General features: G+C 40.8%; 1 protein-coding gene across 3 annotated transcripts in view; it reads right to left on the bottom strand.

Annotated features, from left to right (window-relative positions):
• Positions 1–5,592: 5,592 nt before the first annotated feature.
• The window catches only part of DPP8 (dipeptidyl peptidase 8), a 60,928-nt gene continuing 52,973 nt past the window's right edge, over positions 5,593–13,547 (bottom strand). For all 3 annotated transcript variants that reach the window (XM_027569904.1, XM_027569906.1, XM_027569905.1), the window contains exons 20-21: positions 12,651–12,762; positions 5,593–9,802 (exon numbers count right to left, since the gene is read on the bottom strand). In XM_027569904.1, coding sequence (XP_027425705.1) covers positions 9,680–9,802; positions 12,651–12,762 — 235 coding nt within the window. In that variant the 3' untranslated portion in view covers positions 5,593–9,679. The remainder of the gene's footprint in view (positions 9,803–12,650; positions 12,763–13,547) is intronic.

Raw genomic sequence — 13,547 nt, forward strand, 5'->3', positions numbered from 1 at the left:
TCAAGGAGATTTATATCCAAGATCCACCTAGGACTGCTTTCTCAGCATGAGCTGAGTCCCTGAAGGCACTCAGATTTCAGGGAAATACCATATTTCCTTGATTCTAAAATACATTCCTATTCACATTTTTATATTTCTGATAGCAGGATCTTACAAAGGGTAACATCTTAGATTTTAGGAAATTTAGGAGAAGCCCTAGAAGTGTCTCTGTCCAGCTCCCAGCTAGTCTTGTGCCTGTAGGGGAGTCACCTTACCTGCTGGTACCTCAGGGAGTTTAGTCAACCTGACTTTGGGTATCAGCTCGGCCAACCTGACAGCTGAATGGCTTTGCAATCTTCTCTGGGACTCAGTTTCCCCATTGGTAAAATGATGGGAGGGGTCACTGATTTTTGGCCTCTTCTTTTAAGCTGCAGACGGCTTCGTTTCCCCAGCACACATAAGAAGCTAAGCTACTGTGGATGAAATCATGGTTGGAGGGCCTGGAGCTCTGAGGTTGCCTCTCCTCCCTGCACTCCTGCTGGAGGCCTTCTCAGCTTCCTCACTCTGGCAAATGCCTCCGCTGAGCCCTGGTTTGGGAAAACATTGCTCTGGGACGTGAAGACAGGGCTGGAAGATCTGGGCTCAAGCGTGGACTTGAAGCGGCTGGGATGACTACGGTATAATCACTTCCTGGCTCCGGGCCCCAGCTTCTCATCTGTGAAGTCAAGCAGTAGGTAAGGTATTTTCTAAGAATCTGTTCTGCTGTGAACATTCCGTGAACACAATCTTCCATTGCGCTACCTTTACTTTGGTTGCATAGTAGGATCACCTAGGGAGCTTCTGAGAAAAATGAAAAGATGGAAGACCTCCTCCCTGCCTCCCCATGGTGATGTAATTGATCTTAGGAGGGACTCAGACATCAGCATTTTTAAAACCTCCCCAAGCAGTTTTTTTTTTTTTTTTTTTTTTAAAGATTTTCTTTATTTATTCATGAGAGACAGAGGGAGGGAGAGAGAGAGAAGCAGGCTCCCAAGGAGCAGGAGGCCCGATGCGGGACTCGATCCCAGGACCCTGGGATCATGACCTGAGCCGAAGGCAGATGCTTAACCATCTGAGCCACCCAGGCGCCCTCCCCAAGCAGTTTTGACAGCCACCAGGGCTAAGAAGCACACTCCTCCAGGCTTAAAGTCTCAGTCGGGGACAAAGAACAAAAATTCCAATGACCTTTTTAAAGAAAGGGTCCTAAAATTAGCTTAACTTAGGGAGAATTTGTGTTTTTTTTTTGGCAGTCCTATTAGTGAATTGGTAGATGGGTGCTTAGAAACCTAAATAGCAAGGTCAAAATATTCATTTGAAAATTGTTTGAGGGGCGTCTGGGTGGCTCAGTTGGTTAAGCATCTGACTCTTGGTTTCAGCTCAGGTTGGGAGATCTCAGGGTTGTGAGCCCACCCTAGGTCTTCGCACTCAGCAGGGAGTCGGCTTGGGATTCTCTCTCTCCCTCTACCCCTCCCCCTGCTCACGCTCTCTCCCAAATAAATAAATAAATAAATAAATAAATAAATAAATAAATCTTAAAAAAAATTGTTTGATACTCAAGTATCTAAGAAGCCATTCCTGCGTGACTGACTGTGTGATGGGGAGAATTTGCTAAGTTTAAATACGGCGCCTACTCTCAGAGTCTGTAATCTAACTGGAGAAGCAAACCGTATGGTGTAAAATTAAATGTTCAATCTGAGATAACCTTTACTGAGCACTTATTTTTTTTTAAATTTTTTTAAAGATTTTATTTTATTTATTTGTCAGAGAGAGAGGGAGAGCACAAGCAGGGGGAGCGGCAGGCAGAGGGAGAAGCAGGCTTCCTGCAGAGCAGGGAGCCCGATGCGGGGCTCGATCCCAGGACCCTGGGATCATGACCTGAGCCGAAGGCAGATGCTTAACGGACTGAACCACATAGGTGTCCCTTTACCGAGCACTTATATTGCACGCCAGGCACCAAGTGCTTTACAGTACAGTAAACAAACTTAATCCTCACAACAATCTGTTTAGGAGGGTTTTGGTATTATTCCTGTTTCATTCTTAAGGAAATGGAGGGTCAGAATGTTATGTGAACATGCCCAAGCCCATAAAGCTAGCAAGTAGCAAAGGCAAAGGTAGAAGCCAGGCTCCAAAGCCAATGCTTGGTATCATTTTGCCATCCCACTTATCTTGGGTGAGGAAATTCCCATAAGCTCTGTGGGACGCCTAGAGGAACCTAGGTTCGACTTCAAAGTGTGTGTTCTATTAATTATAAGAGGAATCCCTCAGGTTGCTTGTGGTGACTGAAGAGCCTAGGTAGGGGAAAGTAGGGAAATGTCGGGTGACACAGGGCCTTGGATTTGATTAGGGGCTGGAGCAGGAACGTGAGAAGAGAAAGTTCATTTAAGAAAGTGGCAGTGTCCTGCTGGGTGTGTTAGTGAGGCGGGAGGTGACTTGGTCCTGAGAACCTATCCAGGACAAGGGCTCTGTCCTCTTCTGTTTTCTCGTGGCCTACCAAAGGCCTGGCATGTGACTGTTACTAAATATTTGTGAAATCAAAGTTGAGAGCAGCTTCTTTGAGGTCACTAGGAATTTTATTTTTATTTTTTTAAAAGTAGGCTCCACGCCTAACATGGAGCCCAGTGCGGGGCTTGAAATCACAACCCTGAGATCAAGACCTGAGCTGAGATCAAGAGTCTGACACTTAACCGACTGAGCCACCCAGGCATCCGCCAAAGTCACTTGGAATTCTTTTTTTTCAAGATGCATTTATTTTAGAGGTGGGAGAAGGAGCAGAGGGAGAGAAAGAATCTCAAGTAGAATCTGCGATGAGCACGGAGCCCCAACGCTGGGCTGGATCTCACGACCTGAGCCAAAACCAAGGGTCAGATGCTTAACCGACTGCACCACCCAGGCGCCCCTCATTTGGAATTCTTAATCTTCACGTCCAACCCAGGCTAGTTAGAGAGCTGCTACAGTTGCCCAGAATGACCTTACAGGTCCTAGACTGAGGAACGAGGAGGAATGGACAGTTGAGACAACACAAAGCAGTTAACTGGCGAGACATCACATCCTAAAGCACCCAATCCTAAAGCACCCAACCTAACTACACACCGTAGCATTTACATGCATGCTTAGGGATGCAACTATGACCACAGATATGCCCAGAAACCCAGCTAACATGGAGAGTTCATTCTACAGGAGACCAGTGTGGTTTCTAGAACCTACCTGGCCAGTGGACCTTCCTGCAGAGTTGTCCCCCTTGACTAGCATGTGAACCTATGCCACTTCTGCTGGGGGCCATTCCAGTGAGGACAGCAGGGGACTGGGCTTGGGGGGTGGGGAAGAGTCCTAGAACTGGCTAATTGTTTCTCCAAACTTATATTTCTAGAATGCAAGTTTGGGAGCCAATTGAGAGAGTATCTTTCAGAAAGGAGCACACAGCAAACTCAACAACTCAGCTGAGTCAGAGCTGAACCCCATCTACTCCATTTCAGCAGGAGCTCAACCCCTTTCAGGGTGGCAAGGCCAGGGCACCAGAGCTGTGGACAGAACCAGGCTGATGAACATTTAAACCCTGGTAATTCCTGAAATCACTCCAAGCCCAAAATAAAATTACCATCATGGGATTCTCATACTGCAGTTGTTTCAACTGTACCCCCTCAAAACACCAAGGGATCAATCATTGTTTCCTCGTAACCCCTGAATGGGTGAGGTTAAGCCAGAGGGAAATCCAAAGGCTTCAGGGCCCTGATAGGACTCTGGTGCCCTGGAGCCCTAGAGCCACTGGGATGTCTGCACCTCCAGCACAGTATTTGCAGAATGTTTATGGCCAGGTTGAAAGCTGATTTTTTTTTTTTTATTTTTTGAAGATTTTAAGTAATCTCTACATCCAACATGGGGCTCGAACTCACAATTCAGAGATAGACAGTCACACGCTCTACCAACTGAGCCAGCCAGGTACCCTAGAAACCTCTGATTTTTGATTAGCAAAAGATCTAAGCTGAATTAAAGACACCAAGGAAGGGGTGCCTAGCTGGCTCAGTCAGAAGAGCATGTGACTCTTGATCTTGGGATGAGTTTGAGCCCCACTTTGGGTGTAGTGATTAAAAAAAATAAATAAGCTTAAGGGAAAAAAAAGAGAGAGACCAAGGTAGTTGTTTCCCAACTGGAGTGCCATAAATGAAATTATATGTATGCCTCAGAGCCTGGGGGTCTCACTGGTCACTTCGTGCTGCAAGCAGCCTCAACATGTTAACCCAGTCTGCCTGTCTATCCCAGAGCGTCATAAAAATGCCTTCTTGTGTGTGTGTCATGAGGTGAAAATGTTAGGAAGCATTGGTCCACAGCACTGCCCTGTTTAAAGATCATCTTTATTTTTTTTAAGATGTATTTTTTATTTATTTGTGTGTGGGGGGCAGACGAAGAGGGAGGAGAGAAGCAAAGTTCCCACTGAGTGTGGAGCCCAATTTGGGGCTCCATCCCACAACCCTGAGATCACGACCTGAGCTGAAATCCAGCCAGACGCTCAACCAATTAAGCCACAGATGTGCCCCAGGATCATCTTTATTTCTAATAATTTCTGTATACAAATTAAAGATGTAAGACCCTGGGGCGCCTGGCTGGCTCAGTCCCTAGAACATACGACTCAAATCTTGGGGTTGTGAGTTCAAGTCTTACGTTGGGGGTAGAGTGTACTTAAATAAAGGGGGCATTTGGGGCGCCTGCAGTTGAGCGTTTGCCTTCAGCTCAGGTCATGATCCAGGACGTGGGGATCAAGCCCCACATCCAGCTACCTGCTCAGCGGGGAGTCTGCTTCTCCCTCTGCCCCTCCCCCTGCTCATGCTCTCTCGCTCCCTCCCAAATAAAGGGTGCATTAAAAAATAATAATGTTTAAAAATTAAAAGGTTACAAACCTAATAGCTAATACAGCAGTGGATCTTCTTGGGGGATCATCCTCCCTTTGAGAATCTGGAGAAGCCAAAGCCTTTCTCCCCAGAATGCACTTCCAAAATATTGCCAAGCAATATTTTGCATACCACTTCAGTGGGTTAGAGAATCCAGATTAAGTGCCTGTGCTGGAAGGATTATCAGACAAACCCCAAATTTACTAATTTTAGAGGGGTTCATCTGCTTCTCTCTCCCCCTTCCCCAGTACAGCTTCAACAGACCAGAGAACTGTCAAAGAAACCTCTGCAAAAAGTATTACACTGAACTTCCTTGAAATTTCCCAGGGAGCACTCAGAGACCACTATTTGGAAACTCCAGGTAGCATCCCTGAGAAAATCCCAGCTGCTCAGGAAGGACATGCTAATCACTGGCTCCAGGCACCACCCACCCCACCCCTGCAGTACAAATGGCCGGCTGCTGGGAACCACTTGGAGGCACAGAACCGTTCCCTGCACGCCTCCCCTTGGGTTCGGATGCATTTTTGGCTGGTGTTTCTACTGGAAACCCCTGGTAATCACCTTGCAGTCTTCCTTTCTCCACTGCAAACACATGACCTTGTTCGTGTGTATTAATCACTCCACAGTTGCCACTAATCAAGGCAAGACTATAAATAGGGAAGGGGTAGGGGGGAAGGAACATTTACATCAATTAATTGTAGCAGCATCTTTATTGCAACAAAGAACCTGTAATAAAATGCAACAAAACTAATGTTTCACTTTACATGATTAAAAGCCATGTAGCTGAAAATGAGAAAACCCATAAACTTACTGGAGTGAGACATGCAATTCCTTTTATACAAGTCAATGCTTAAAACAGCAGGCACTTCATGTTCCAAAATTAAACACCTGAACTCCAATTGTGCTGAATACAACATAAATTTGTATTTGGGTTATTCAAAAATAAACATACAAATACTACTTTTCCCCTCTGTGAGGGACTTCTGAAAGGATTACCCAGAACTGTCTCTTGACAAAAGAAGAAAAGCAGGAGCCAGCACCCTTGCACTGACATGTCTCCATATTGTAGGCTGCAAGACGGAGAGGTGAGGCCAGGTAGGGTTGGGAAAGTGGGAGTCAGGGAAGTTTCCTTATTCCTTTATGTCTGCTGGGAATGGACACTCACCTGCAATCTCTTAGTTTAGATACGGCCATGTCTCTTTTCTTACTTCAAATAGCTCTAAGTTAGGCTCCCAGGCTTAAGCAAGCACTCTATTCTAAATCCCAATTCCCAAATCCCCCACTACTAGGAAGACACACTTAGTGTAACAGTTTTAACTTCAGAATGTCATATACTAATTAGAAGTACTGCTTCATTAATAAGCATGCTTAGCATTTACTTTAGAATGGAAAAATTAACCATTTTATGTTATCTTTAAAATGTTTCATAGGAATATATTAATAAATACTTCTTTAAAAATTTGCCTTTTCTACATATCATTTAAGCTACCATGAGTCAGGGCATCTGGATGGAGTCTAGTACCAACTGAACACTAACTGGCCGCATGGCCATGGGTATATTTTCTCCTCTCTCTCTATGTAGGTTCCTCCTCTAACCAATGAGAACATTAGGTTATATCAAAGATAATAGCTTGAAAAATTTGTGATTCTACAATAGTGAGAGATCTTACAGGAGTCATTCCACCTAAAGAGAGAATTACATTACAGACAGGTGGGATACACCTTCTGTAAGGAATAAAACAAGTAGTAAAAAAAAGTAAGCATCAGTATCTATATCTCAACCTGTTAAAAAGTAATGCATGCATTGTGACTTCATCCTCTGGTATGAGGCTTTCGAAATGAGCCAGCTACAGCATCGAGGGAAGAACCTTCATTCCAAAATGAATCCCCAAAGAGGATACACAGTTCACGATACCTTCTGCTTCCTTCAGAGTGAGAAGGGCCCAAGAGTGAGCACAGATGAGCAGCTACATTGGCTATTGCTTTAGGTGTTTGTAAATGAGTCCAGTGTAAAAATCACCTCTTATTTTCTCAATCCGATTCCATTCTCTACAGAAGACTTTGTGAAAGTAGCCCACAAACAACTTTAGAATCACCCTGGAAAGGCTGTTAGAAATGCAGATTCCCGGTCTCCACCCAAATCAACCAAATCCAAACTTCTAAGAGTAAATTTAAGACTGCATTTCTTTTTAGTAATAAGCATCCCAGATGAATCTTAGATTCTGAGTCCCACTGCTCAACAATGCATAAGCAACTATACCTGTAGATGGTTGCTCAAGTGCACCTATTTATCAAGCCTGCAAAACCCACCCCATGTGATGTTTAAACCAGTGCTTTTTGGCTCTTACCAAAAAGTATTGCTACTTTTATATACTCTTAGCCTTTTAAGATATTACCCATAGACAGGGTACAAAGAGTTTTAGTGAGATTTCTACTGATTGCTTGAAATGACTATGATGTTTTCCATGTCAGTTTTTAAAATGAAACTCATCCAACTGTCTTTCTGCACCTGAATTCAGTCATGTATTTTCCCCCTATAGAAGGAGAATGGCATTTAATGAACGGGGGATTATAACAGAGGCATCCCTTGTCATATGAGGAAAGGACAGGCAAGATGCAAAAGGAAAACACTGGTGAATTCAAGAGTACTTGAGGTTCTTTTGGGTTTGTTTTGGTAAAATGAGAGATGCCATTTTGAAGAAACAGCCTTAACGGGTAAGAGGTTTCAAATGAGGAGATGTCTAAAAACCACTGTCTACCATCTCCATTCTGCATATTATATAAGGATAGATCCCTGGAGGCCAATCAGATCACAAAAACCACCTTCGATAGTCAGAGATATAGTTAAATCAAGGGGGAAAATACTTTCTTGGGAAGAAAAATTACCCAAATCAATTTAATTTAACATTGAAAAAAATATAAACACACCTTGGCATGGGAAAATATCATAAACAAGAAAATCAATACATACACAGACAATAAGGAAAAGTGTGGTACCTATGATACAGTATAAATACACAAACAGCAAAACCCAATCCCCTTCCCAAGGACAGAACCACCAGGTCACCCTGCCATTTCTAGGCCTCGCCCACCTCCCACCTGGCTCTCAATGATGAATTCACCTCCGATGTACAGTCATCACCCTTACTAATGGAGGCTGTGCTCTCTATGGGAGAAATCTACTCTCCGTAGTGGTGAGAAAGAAAAAGAGCAATTTTTCTTAGAGCGTTGTTTAAAAGTACTGGAAACAACTTTCCAAACACTGAGGCTTGTGATAAAAAGGGTCAAACTCATAGGTGCCTTCCCTGCCGCTGGCAATGTGACCCAACAACACCCCAAGACTCTAAGATGACAGATTCCAATCAGCACCTGAAAGCCTATGAGCTCCCTTAACAGTCGACTGCTAGGGCTAAACCAGGAAAATGTCATGGTCATTTAAGACATTGCTCAGAGGCTCTGAACACTTAAAAATAGAGCCATGGCTTGCCTGGGATCAGTTTATGGTGAAGAGGTGGTTTGGAAACCTCTTTACTTTAAGCTCACAATATCTAAACGATGTTCAAATAATTTAAAATGTTTAAATTTGTAAGGTTACCAAAATTAAGATGAAAGTAACAAAAAATGAGAATTAGAAAAATAAGGAACTTTTCCTCCCTGAATAATGTTAGTCTGTAACTGTGTTGGCAAGACAGTGATTCTTCATTCTGGTTTCCTTAACTAACATTCTAGCAGTTTAAATTTCACCCCCCTAACTTTTTCATGAGGATTTTTGGTCAAATTTTACTTCTACTTAGTTCTTAAGCAGATCCTCTCCTTTTCTTCTCCCTGTCATTATCCACTCCCGGTATCTCCCACCCTACCACGATTCCCTTCCATCACCCTAGAACTCCGGAACATTTCAGTAAGGAAATACCCAATGGAAACTGGCCCCACTAAATTTTCTGAAGAGTACAAGTTAATGTGTACTTTTCTCTTTTCTTAAAGGAGAAGAAATTGCCTGCAAATATTTAAGCTCTAACCATTTGATTAAAATTTTTCTGCCTGTAATTATCAATATTATAAGACTAATTAAACCATGCTACATGTACAGTTACTTGCCTTTTTATGAAAGGAAAAACCCACTCTGTCATATCATCAGAGAAAACTATTTATACTAGATACAGCTGAAATTGGCTAAAATTGGTCAGAGCTTGAATGAAACAAAATAAGTGTTTTTAGGAGGCCACTAAATTATCCTTGAAAAATCATTAATGACTGGTTAAGTCATAGGTTTAATAGTGATTAGTTCATAACATGCTGGATACACCCCAAGCAATGAAGCGTAAGCTATTCAATTACGTTTAAGTGCTATCAAATCTGTAACTAGTCAGAGTTTCTGGAATTGAACCAAACCAATCACTAATATCATCATATTTTAACAAACTCAGAAGTATACTGTAAAAATACACTAATTAAGTCCATGAGGTTTATAATGCTATTAAGAAGTGAAAATAAGGTAGTATGGATACATGGTGCTAATGTCTTATTTCTTTCAGTAATTCTCATGGTATTGCTGGGTCCTTTAGAAATATGTCGTTCAATTTTGTATGTGTATGGTTAAGGTATTAGATTACTACCCACAAGCTGGAGATGCCTGCAATGGCACCAAATATACTTTCAGAAGTAGATGTTATATGGCAGGTACCAAAATGTGATGATCAATTCCATGTTTTCTATCGATTAAACCTCCTCATTTGGTTAAACAGCCAGTGTATACCAGAGTTCTACACAGGTCAAAATTATATCACTTTCAGAGCAGCAATACGCGATCCAAGGTTTTCTTGAAGGTAGTGCAAAAGATGCAGTTCATAATGTTCTCCAGATTCAGGGACTCTTATGCTGTGTCTCTCCTGAGGATAGATCTTAAACAACAACAAAAATCAAAATACAGAAAGTGAGAATTTAATAATACATTTCCTTCCAAAGTTTTCCACAGAGTTTCAACAGGATCAATAATATGGAGCACAGCCTCTCCAAGATATTACACACATATATCCAATGTAAAAGCCCCTCCCCGCTTTTTATCATTCCTTATACACCCCAAGGCTTACAGAAGGATTTATCTATAGGTCACTGGGTCTCCCAGTGTGATCTAGAGACTTCTGGGGTCCTCAGAAGCCTTTTGAGGTATACACAGGTCAAAACCACTTTCAGAACAATTTGCCTTTATTCACTGTGTTGGCATTTGCACTAATAATGCAAAAGCAATGATGGGTAACAGTTCCAGTGCCTTAGCATGAATCAAGGCAGTGACATTAAATTGTACTGGATGTCACCGTATTCTTCACTACCACACACTTGTAGTAAAAAACAAAAGTTTATTAAATTGCAACCCTTGAATAGATGTCTTTTTACATGTTCTGTGGTGATAAATGGGAACAAAGCAGAAAGCACTTTTGCTATAGGATGTCTAAAAGAAAAGCACTTATGAAATCGAGTTGCAAGCCAAACTACCACTTCTTAAATGGAACTCCCATTTTCAACTTGAATGACTGACAACTATGGTGATTCAGATTTGGGTATTTGGCAAACATTTGCTTAAAAAATGAATGAAGTGAGCTGGTCACTTCAAGGACAACACTGACAATATTCGTCACCAATGATAAATTTTGAGCTTTTAAGTAAAAATTAGAATTTTGGAAAACTTGCATCTACCACTACTAGCTCATGAGCTTCCCCAAACTTACAGACTTCTGATGGGATCAGGGGTGTAATATTAATATATGTGATTTTAAAAATACTGTATAATGAAATCAGTCAATACTGAGAAGACTGATGTTATACAGTGAAGCAATATTTTCCAGATGACCCATGTATGTGTGAAAGATCCATCAGAAATACAAGCTCCAACATATTTTAATGTAACACAGTATGAAATGTTTTAGATATGGTGTCAGATTCCACACTAAAACTAACCTTTAAGAAACTAAGACCTGTCCAGTTTTGGTGTAATTTCCAAGAAGAATATCCACAATTATCTGTAAAAGCTAACATATTCCTCCCCTTTCCTAGCTACATATTCTGTGAGGCTGAATTTTCTTCACACAGTAGTCCCCCCCCTTATCCACAGGGGACACATTCCAGGACCAATATTGGATGCCTGAAACTGCAGATAGTACCAAACCCTATAGATACTGTTTTTTTCCCCATACATACATACCTATGATGAAGTTTAGTTTATAAATTAGGTACAGTAAGAGATTAAAAACAGTAACTGATAATAAAACAATCATAACAACATACTATAATAAAAGTTACCTGAATGTGGTCTCTCTCTCTCAAAATATCTTGTACTATTGCTCGTTCATCCTGGGACGATGTGAGGTGATAAAGTGCTTACGTGATGAGACGAAGTGGAGTGAATGACACAGGCACTGTGATATAGTGTTAGGGCCACTAGTGACCAGACACTACGTCAGAAAGAGGATCATATGTGTCTTTTTTTTTTTTTTTTTGAGAGAGAGAGAGAGAGAGTGTGCGGTGGGAGGGGCAGAGGGAGAGAGAAAATTCTAAGCAGGCCCCACATCCAGCTTGGAGCCCGACATGGGGCTCCATCTCACAGCCCTGAGACCATGACCTAAGAAGAAACCAAGAGTCCGATGCTTAACAGACTGAGCCATCCAGGCGTCCCAGCGATCATCTGCTTCTGGACCTCGGCTGACTGAGGGTTAACTGAAACCTCAGAAAGCAAAACTGCACATAATGGGAAACTACTGTATTCTTTAGCCAAAATAACACTTCCCAACAGATTGCATGTGGAAGCAGATATGAAAATCCAGGTGTCTTCCTTAAGTCAAACATTAAAGGGATTTTACAAAAATGTAAGAAAACAATGCTATTTCTCTATTTTTTTTTTTGTTTCGGAAAATAGTTTTTCTCCCCCACAAAAACTGTGATTTGTGTTAACACATAATAGTTTATTACGGTTTTTTAAAAAATATTTTAAATTTTTCTTAGTTTTGGGGGTACCTCACTGGCTCAGTTGGAAGAGCATGTGGCTCTTGATCTCAGGTCGTGAGTTCGAGTTCCACAATGGGTGTAGAGATTACTTAAATAAACTTTTAAAAAAACAAAACAAACATTTTCTTAGTTTTAGTATCTTTTATGGAAATACTGAAAGACACAACCCACATAAATGAAAGCTCTTTGGTGTGCATAGGGGTCCTGAGACCAAAATGCTTGAAAACTGCTGCTACAGACAAATAGCTCATAGTTTATCTACGTAAATGTCAACTGAAACATAAATGAGGAAAAAGTAATATTTTTCATTTCTTATGAGCACATAATCTGTGAAAGAAGTACAAAGGTGGAAGAAACGAATAGGTTATCTTTTAAAACCTTTTTTTGAGTAATGGAGCAATAGAGGTGGTTAACTTGTGGCTTTCTATTCCAATGTCAATATAAAATAAAAATTAAAAGACCATGTAAAGAAAAGCAAAGGGGATACTGAATGGACTCCTGTCATCTTTTCCATGATTACAAATTGAAAGCAGTTACAGATACACAAGTTATATAATTCAATAGGCCCAACTTCAACAAAATCTTAATTTTTACCCAAACAGAGGCACTACTAACTATGCCTATGACTTTAGATCTTTTAAGCAGAGAGTGGCCACAGCTGAAAATTCAGCCCTACTCCATAGGTTATTATATTTCAAAGTAATCAATCACTAATCACTACTTACTTCAATCAGAAAATGAAGAACTCACCTGTAAATCATATGGCTTTCCAGCCCTCACTAAAAAACTCAGTAATATACTGGTGTGTGCAAAATGGACATTCTCATCCAAGAATCCATGTAAAAGTAGTAAACGATTTGGTCTAGAGAAATGGAAATATCACAGGATTAGGCAAAATAGAGTACTTGGGAAAACCACTTAACCCCTCTGATCACAATTAACTATTAGTTAATATTGTAGTTATGTAATATATACAACTATATATAGTTATATAATATACAATTACATAAAAACAAATATAACTATATAGTAATATAGTTAATAATAGTTAACTTCCTTATAATGTAATATTAAAATAAGAATTCAGTATTTTGTTTTTTTATTTTTATTTTTTTAAAGATTTTATTTATTTATTTGAGAGAGAGAGAGAGCACAAGCAGAGGGAGTGGGAGAGGGAGAAGCAGACTCCCCGCCGAGCAGGGAGCCTGACTCAGGGCTCGATCCCAGGACTCCGGGACCACGACCTGAGCCAAAGGCAGACGACCAATGACTGAGCCACCCAGGAGCCCCGAGAATTCAACATTTTCAATAATAAATTTATAATATAGTAACCAGATACTACATATAATGAAAAATTATGTGTTCTATTTCTTATGATGATATTAGCATCTATCAATAATCATAGCATGTACCTAGGGAAAGAAAAATCATAAACATTGTCTATAGAATATATTTAAGCAGAAAGAGAATTTTTTCCACCTTGAAACAGTTATATAGTTTACTTCTTTCAGCACAGTAATTGCTTCAAATATAACTTGTAAAAAAACCAGGTTAGGTGAACTGGCCTGTAATTCAGCTTTGAGAAATAGCCATGCCATTTGAGTCGTCTATATAATATTAGTCTTGGGGTGCCTGGGTGGCTCAGTC

The sequence above is a fragment of the Zalophus californianus genome, chromosome 6 (genome assembly GCF_009762305.2).
Source record: "Zalophus californianus isolate mZalCal1 chromosome 6, mZalCal1.pri.v2, whole genome shotgun sequence".
NCBI lineage: Eukaryota > Metazoa > Chordata > Mammalia > Carnivora > Otariidae > Zalophus > Zalophus californianus.